Genomic DNA, 9,040 nt, shown 5'->3' on the forward strand with positions numbered 1-9,040 from the left:
TTTCCCTCCAGACCCAGTCACCTGATCTTTCTCGCCAACCAGCTCAACCTGTTTCCACTCCCCCTTGTCAGCCCTGCCGATTAAAAAAACAACCTTTTCCACCATATCTTTGCCAGTTGCCGGATTGCAAAAGTTTGTTTTCTAAGTTTGGGCCTTGGCTTTTGAGCTTCTGGACCCTGTTGCTTGTTTCATGAAACCCTGCCACATGTAACCTGATACTTGGAATTGGATTATACTTTGTCTAAATGTTTTTGATGAGTTTGTCTGTTCAGACTGCCTTCCTGGTGTAGACCAAGAAACCTCGTCACTGAATCTTGCTTTGGGGCCAGACTGTGGTGTCAGCTGTATTGAAGTCTATGGGAGAAACATGGAGAAACACACTAAAATCCAACATATCTACGTCGTATGGCTTCTGATAAAGAAATGCCTCAACACTTCAGAGAGAAGGTTAACCACTGAGGTTTTCACGGACATGTTGTTGTATGTCCCTTGAACAATGTTTGTCAGAACATTTTTAACAACTAATCCTTTTAAAAAGTGATGGCGATCAAACTGGCCATTTCAAAAAGTGGTGGGGACATATACCCAGCATCCCCAGTGTCAATGACACCTATGTAAAGTACACATGCAGACACACACACCATACATTTTAAATCTAACACTAGACCATTTTGACTTGACAGATTAGGAAAAGCACAGGTGTGATTTATAACATTAATGATGGCTGCATTCCATTTAGGTGAGCCACTTCCAGTGCTGTGGTATTGTGTAGGCTCACTCACTGACACTTAATAGAATGGAGCCATCGTTAATGTTATTGGTCTCACCTGTGCTGTTTCTGCTACGACAAGTCAAAGTGTCTGCCGTGAAATTGGTCTCTTAGATAAGAATAGATTTCAAAATCCTGCAGTTGGTTTATAAAGCACTGAATGGTTCAGGGCTGAAATACATTTCTGATCTGGTGCTACATTGTGAACCATCCAGACTGCTGAGGTCGTCAGGTACAGGTCTGCTTTCAGTCCCTAGAGTCAAAACTAAACATGGAGAAGACCTGAAGACCGTTTTGTTTGCCTTTCACTGAAGCAATTTTAAAGCTTTGAACTGCACTGTGACTTTTATTCTTTAGCCTCGTCTCTTTTAAACCTATTTTAGCTTATTTTCCTATTTCTTAACTTGTTTTAATGTTTTGTTTCTTGGTGTCTTCCTACTTGTTTTTAATGTATTTTAAATGCCATTTTTAATGTCTTGTAATGTGATTTCATGCCCTTGTAAAGCACCTTGAGTTGCCTTGTGTCTGAATTGTGCTATACAGATAAACTTACCTTGCCTTTTCTTCCCGTTTGTATGTCTTGCGCTTTTATTTTGAAGGTCAGGCACGCAAACCGGAAGTCTTATCTTGTTATTGTCCTGGTGTAGTTACAAACACTTGTTAACTCACCTCACGGAGCTTTGTTACTCTGCTGGGAAATTAAAAAAAGCTAACAAATGGAGACAGTATCCAGTGTCCTGGGCTTTGAGTGGTTGGACTGCGGGACTATTTTGATATTTCTGTGTGTTTTTCTGCTGTTCGCTGATGTTTGGAAGAACAAAGTACCGACAAACTTTCCTCCTGGACCTTGGTCTCTTCCCCTCATTGGTGATCTTCATCGCATCGAGCCCGACAGACTCCACCTGCAGTTCACAGAGGTATTTCTAGAGTCATTCTCAGTGTACAGTCGTGTAATTATCATAAACTATCACAAACCAAAATCCAATTAAAAACATCCCGAGGGAAACCGGGTCGAGCTCACTTCCGGTTTAGCCTTACAAAAATATATCATCACTCTATTGCAAAAAAATAAAGTTTAGGGTGTTATTTTTATTTATTTATCCTTAAATTCAAACAGGCATCTGCAGAAAATGATACTACTTTAACACGACTACTGCAAATAATGACAAAAGCAAATAAATTGGATTAGGAAGCAAAATAATTCAGATTTATTGTATTACACACATATACACAAATAATCTGTCATTTATGATCTAATCTGCAATGTGTCACATAGAAGAGTGACGCACTTTTGCCACACAGGAAAAGCCCCACAGATTTTTTCTGTAAAATGTACTCACACAAAATTTGTTTTGGAAACTGTCAAGACAGGTGGCTACACATGACAAAATGTAAAATCTAGTTTTCACCTGTTTATCAGACCTTGATTAGTAGACAAAGCTGAATTTAAAAGAAAAAAAAAGCAAACTAAATAAGTTAAGTAAAATAAATCTCCATAACTTTAGTTTTCATGTGACAGTAAATATCAGATGATCCATTACTGTATCATACTGTTGGGGGAAATTATTTCCTTTTCCGGCAGGACCTGTAGCTGGTTTGCTGACCATGGTATACCTGTGCTTGATTAGCCAGACAAGTCGCCTGACCTGAACTGCATAGAGAATCTATTGCCAGGAGGAAGGTGAGAGACACCAGACCCAACAATACAGACGAGCTGAAGTCCACTATCAAGGAAACCTGGGCATCCGTAACGCCTCAGCAGTGCCACAGGCTGATCGCATCAACGCCTGCATTGATGCAGTAATTTGTGCAAATGGAGCCCCAACTAAGTATTGAGTGCATAAATTAACATTATTTGTTAAAGTACTTGCAACTCATTTAGAGGTTCATCTGATGAAATTGATACACAAACCAAACTGATTTTATTAAAATATTATGTGTAGCCATTGCACATCGTACGCGTGGTGTGTAGTTTTGACTCTCCCTGCCTGGTTCTAATGCTTGAACAAATTACCGGCTAGATACAGGGGTTTTGTTAGTTCTTACAGAAGCTTACTTTGTATGTGTATGTGTGTGCTGACCCTAACCCTAGAAATAAAACAAGACCAATTTTCAAGGAAACTGAAGTAATCAATACTGTCAAAGGAAGCAGTCAAATCCAGAGATTAAGCATGACGCAGTGGCCTAAATCTGCAAGGTGCATGTTTGTTTTTTCTTAGTTGACATCCTCAGACAGTAGATGTCAACTCAGCGTTGGACGAAATCACCAGTGTGCTCTTTGTGTTCAGTTTTCAGAGAAATACGGGAAAGTTTTCAGTCTCCGTCTCTTCGGATCGAGGATTGTGGTCATCAATGGCTACAAGCTTGTGAGAGAGACCCTGGTCCAAAAAGGAGAGGACTTCGTAGATCGACCCAGCATACCGTTGTTTGAAGAATTAGTTGGGAATAAAGGTAGTGTGTGCTACATTTGGTTTGAAAAGTAGTGACACCATAGTAGACATATTAGCATTTAGCTTGTTGTTGGTCATACCCATTTCCAGTTACTTCTGGTCTAATGTTTCTTTATCTTTACCTTTCCAAAAGGTCTGGTGTTAGCGAATGGCAATCTATGGAGGCAGCACAGGAGATTTGCTCTCCATACACTCAGAAACTTTGGGATTGGCAAGAAGACCCTGGAGCCGTCCATCCAGCAGGAGTGCCATTATCTCACTGAGGCTTTTGCCCTTCATCAAGGTACAAAGTAAATCTTAGTTTTCAGCAAGTAAATACTAATGAGCTAATGCTTCTAAACTAATTTTAGGGTCGTAATCCATTTTAACATGACTTGAAGATTTTATGGAGTAAGAAAATGTAATTTTTGAGTCTCATTCCCAACTTGTTAATTGCTGACTCATTGGGATGGGGGCCGACCTGTTGTACAAGTGTCAGTATCAGTCAGTTGTCCTCATTCATAATTGACATGTCGCAATACTTTCTTCTGCCTATAACTCATTATACATTTGATGTTTTTGACAATTTTTTTTTCAGTTTCTGTGTGTCTTATTTCCATTTTCTTTGCATTCATAGGCAAGCCTTTTAATACCCAGTCACTGATAAACAACGCTGTGTCCAACATAATCTGCTTCCTGGTGTTTGGGCATCGCTTTGAGTACACCGACAAGCAGCACCAGGGTATCCTTCAGGACTTCAATGAGTTAGTGTACTTAGAGGGAGGTGTGTGGGCACAGGTAAGACTACTTTGTATACAAGGTGATGCAAACAGTAATCTTTTTAAAATCAGGATTTATAAGGTCAGCCAGACCTGATAAGTCGATAACTAATTTGTAAGGGTATTTTGGAAAATAAAAACAGAATGCAATGACCTGCAAATCCTTTTTAACCTATAACTAACTTAAATTAGATTAGATAATAGTGTTAGCATGTGTCCCCCTGGTCCATGTTCACATGGACCTTAGGCTGAAAATGCAAGGGAATACCTGCCATACCTGATGGCGAGTTAGGGTAACGCCTGATGAGTTGCATTGCTGAGGCTGTTGACAGCGAAGGATTGCAGGTACTGGGACAAGGCTAATGTTAGATATGAAAGAGTTCCCAACACGGCCCATGTGTGCGGTCATACCATAAAACTTAATTAGAAGATCACCTGTAATGCGACAATGTGGCGTGGGACCATAAGAAAGAGATTTGGGTCCCAAATAGTCAACCTCAGCAGCCTTTATCAGAGCAGACATTGACCTGTCGCAGTAGAAACAAAGCACAGGTTTTACTCAAGCAATGGCATTCAAAAATGGCTCTGTTCTATTGAAGTGTAATCTAGTACCTGTCTTCATACTCTTCAGATTTACAACATGTTTCCCTGGCTGATGAAGCGGCTGCCTGGACCTCACCAGAAGATATTCGCCCTGACAGAAAAGATACATGGCTTTGTGGAGCTCAAGATCAAAGAACACAAAGACAACTTTGACTCCTCCTCACCAAGAGACTACATCGACTGCTTCCTCACAGAGATGGGAGAGGTGAGTGTCTTTGTGTATGTTGTTTTTTGTTCTCTTTGTATTTCCTAATGAAATATGTCATTTGATACCAGAAACTGTCGCTTGTGTTTTTGATAGGAGGAGGACAAAGATTCTGGTTTTGATTTGAAGAATTTGTGTTTTTGCACTGTGGACCTGTTTGGTGCTGGAACTGAAACGACCACCACTACTTTACAGTGGGGACTGCTGTACATGATCTACTACCCTCACGTACAAGGTGTGTATGAGTAACATCTGTTCCACCTCATGCCTGCTTGTTTAGCAAGGATCTTGACTTTATAGTACCAGAGGTCTCTCACAGGTCAGTGCTGTATTGGGAGTGTAAGTGTGTTTCACGTCATTGCCCTTTCAGTTCCCTACGCAGTACACAAACTCAGACTGTTTCCTGTTTTCACTGTGTGCAGAGAGAGTCCAGGCAGAGATAGACACTGTCGTTGGTTCATCTAGACAACCCTCTATGACTGACAGAGATGACATGCCCTATACTAATGCAGTCATCCATGAAATCCAGAGAATGGCCAACATTCTTCCCCTCAATCTGGCCCGCATGGCAGGCAAGGACACCACGCTCGACAAGTACACAATCCCAAAGGTACGTGATGCACGTGTGAGCATTTTGCTTTTTGTTTTTTTTCCAAGTTGGGCTTTCTGGCAACATATCTTTTGAACGCAGTGCTACTCAATAAAAAAAAGTTCTCACAAACACTTGATGAGTAATGAACAATGTTTTCAAACCATTTCCTTTCAACTTTGTGAAGAAAACTTTCATATAAAGTGAAGGTGAACCAAATCTACAAGTTGATTCGTATACTATACTGATGTGAGCTGAATACCTGATAACAATTAAAGGCCTGTAGGTATGAAATTAATCAGAAAATCCATATTCGACTCAAATAATCGGCCCAATGATTCTCAGCAGGGGGGTCTTTAAGTGTCTCTGGTGTCTCCACATAGCACCAGGCCTGGGTAGTCTCACTGCCACTTGTAGTCCCATAATTGCTGAACAGGCCCTTTTGCCCTCGTAGTGAATCGCTTAAGGAACCCTAGGGTGTCATACTGACTGGCCAATACTCTGTTGTTCAAATTACCAGGCATTTTACACCTTGTGATTTGACATTTCCAGGCACGTTTAGTATCGCTTATGGAGATTTTGATCATATCACATGATCTTAATCAGTCCATTATCGTATGAATGCGCATGCATGTGGTCACAATATCAAGTCCATTTATCAATATTGTATTCTTTTTTCAAAACTGTGTCCATTGTTGACATTTAACCTTCTAATTTGTTTATTTTCACACGTTAACCTCCTTTTGTCAATAAAAAAAAAACCACTAGAAGAAATACTAAAAAAAGAAAGAAAAAAAAGCAGTTTGATTTACCATTTAATTTCCTCAGGGCACCATGGTTATCCCCACACTGACCTCAGTTCTACATGATGAGTCGATGTGGGAAACTCCACACTCCTTCAACCCTCAACATTTTCTGGACCAGGACGGCAAATTTAGGAAGAGAGAGGCCTTCATGCCTTTTTCAGCAGGTTAGTCAAATGGTTGTTACAACAATCTAAAGCTCAGTTGTATGTTGTTTAATCCAAGGGCTTCACAGATACATAGCATTGCTCGCATGCAATCTTTTGTGTGTTTGTTAACATAGCTGGGAGGGGATCAGCGTCCACGCCCTGCTCTATTCTTTGGTTGATTCAGACTGAGAGCTGCAAAAATAATATATGGTCCAAGTGACTCTCTTACGAAATTGTGTGAATACGTCTCATCTGTTGTGTTGTGAATCCTCAGGAAAGCGTGTGTGTCTCGGGGAGCAGCTGGCCAGGATGGAGTTATTCCTCTTCTTTACCTCCCTCCTTCAGAGGTTTTCTCTCTCTGCACCTCCTGGAGATCAGCCCAGTCTGGAGTTCAAGCTAGGAGCCACTCGCTCTCCCAAACCTTACGACCTCTGTGCCGTACAACGATAAACCACCAACTGTCCCAAACTGCATGATCCCTGTTTCACTACATTTCTCTTCTAGCATATCAATACCTGCTATAATGTTATTTCTGATCATCTGAGTAATATATAATTTGAATGTTTTCTTCTACTTAATCAATAGGCCTTATATTATTATTGTAATCTATTCAATTAAAACATGCAATAAAGTATTTAATACCTTCCAGTTATACTTTTCACTTCACGTTGAGTTGATACTGAGATTTAATCTGTTTGTCATTCAGACAGCTGTGTGTTCATGTTCACTCTGTGGTTTCGGTCAGAGGTTTAGCAGGTTGAAAAACATTCAGATTAGAGAATAAAATTCTGTCTGTGCTGGTTTGGTCCATACAATCAAAAATGCATGATAAAGATATTTCAAAAATTACTCCGTAAAATCACAGTTCACTCCTGCAGACAGGATGTTGCTGCCTCGCACATTATCTGGGTGAGAAGGGTTAGAAAGAGGCTAAAAAAACAAAGGCGCAACCCAGGAAATGTTACGTAACACTGGAGGCCTCACAGGACCTCTGAAGTAAAAACAAGTTGGAGCTTGAACTCTTCAGCTGGTTGTCAACTGTCTACTTTCTAGGTGCTGTATCGTAGGCAACTGGACTTGTTTCAGTTCCTTGAAGATGTTTCACTTCTCACTTCTTCAGCTCTAACTAACTGGAGGGGAGTTGGCTGGCTTTTTAAACTCTGTAGGAAGGACACGTGTGAGCTCTGAGTTTCAGAGTCGTTAGGGCCTGTACTGACTAAGTCCTAAACGAAGTCTAGTACTGGTTGCTGATAGCTGTTTTAGTTTTAGACGTGCGCCCAGCGCGCTCGAACGTAACAAACGGAAATCTCAGTGATACGATTATCTCGCAGGTTTATTTTCCATTCAGTATCATACAGCGTCAATCACGTTAACTCATAATACATGTAACCAAAATAACAAACCGGATTGCTTACCAAGTTAAGGTACATAGACTCATAAGCACATAGGGCACCTGGGCACAGTCGAAAAACTGTTTGCTTCCCAATCAGCAACACCTGTGATTAGGTTCCCCCAGGTTAAATGGTCTAACTCTGCAAAACCGGGGTCAACTGAGCCACACAGCAAGTAGCTACAACCCCCTTGTGGCATGGGGCAAAATTGCATGAAATAAAGCAAAATTGATATGGCTCCTACAGGGCCACTTGTGGGTCGTTGGTCCAACTGTCTACTCATGCGCTGCATGTTAAGGAGACAAGGAGGTCTTCATAATCATTTGAAAATGAATAACTTGTCAGTAATCAGTCAGTGAATCAACAGTGCTGTCTGCAACAAAATGTAAATAAAAATAAATAACTCAAAATGTAAAGGCATCTTTAAATATGCGGGTGTGTATGTAACAGATGTGTTCAGTAGATTGCTGTGTCATGCTCTCAGCACTTTGCTGCTAGTCACATTTGATCCAGTTTCAGAGGGTGCAGCAATAAAACAATTAAGTCTTTATCAGTAACTAAGGCAGAAGTCACTGCTCACCGCCACCTCATGATTTTACTTCTATACTTGTGAGGAGCAGCGTTGGGGGTAATGAGTTACAAAAGTAACGTGTTACAGTAATATATTTCTTTAAGCGGTAACAGAGTGATAGTGTGTAACGCTTTACTGATAATATTTCAGTAATGTATTACTACAGTTATGTCATGTACCGACTTACAATCTGCTCTAATGTCCGAAGTGAAGTGTTTTTTGTTGTTTTTTTGAGAAGGGCTGTTAAGAATACGCTGTTTGGTGTTTAATATAGCCGAGCCTATACGTAAGCTCTTTGTTCAGTCTCCGTGTGACTGAAATGAGCTGTATTTTGTACCCATGTATTCCTTGTTCTGTGTACTATAATAAAAAGGCAAAGAAAAAGAGATTTTTGTCTTGTCATGTCATTATAGGCTACATTATAGAAGGTATAGGTCTATTGTGTTTCATATGACTAAGGCTGCAATTGAAAATATTTATTCCTATCTAATAATATATCAGACTTTGATCCTTTGTCTGCCTGCCTGTCAGCAACGAAATGTAAATAAAAAATAAATAAATAAAAATGTAAAGGCATCTTCAAACACATTATAATTTAACTTGTACAGAAGGTGGATTTTTATGTGGGTGTGTATGTAACAGATGTGTTCAGTAGATTGCTGTGTCATGCTCTCAGCACTTTGCTGCTAGTTACATTTGATCCAGTTTCAGATGGTGCAGCAATAAATCAATTAAGTCTTTATCAGTAACTA

General features: G+C 40.2%; 1 protein-coding gene across 1 annotated transcript; it reads left to right on the forward strand.

Annotated features, from left to right (window-relative positions):
- Positions 1-899: 899 nt before the first annotated feature.
- LOC311257974 (cytochrome P450 2J4-like) lies at positions 900-8,674 on the forward strand. Its single transcript, XM_084353974.1, has 10 exons — positions 900-1,001; positions 1,369-1,686; positions 3,058-3,220; positions 3,353-3,502; positions 3,836-3,996; positions 4,609-4,785; positions 4,882-5,020; positions 5,208-5,395; positions 6,203-6,344; positions 6,601-8,674. Exons 2-10 carry the CDS (start codon positions 1,486-1,488, stop codon positions 6,774-6,776), a joined length of 1,497 nt encoding a protein of 498 aa, XP_084210100.1. The 5' UTR covers positions 900-1,001; positions 1,369-1,485; the 3' UTR covers positions 6,777-8,674.
- The last annotated feature ends 366 nt before the right edge of the window (positions 8,675-9,040 follow it).

The sequence above is a fragment of the Pagrus pagrus genome (genome assembly GCF_965226575.1).
Source record: "Pagrus pagrus genome assembly, chromosome: 6".
NCBI classification, from domain to species: Eukaryota; Metazoa; Chordata; class Actinopteri; order Spariformes; family Sparidae; genus Pagrus; species Pagrus pagrus.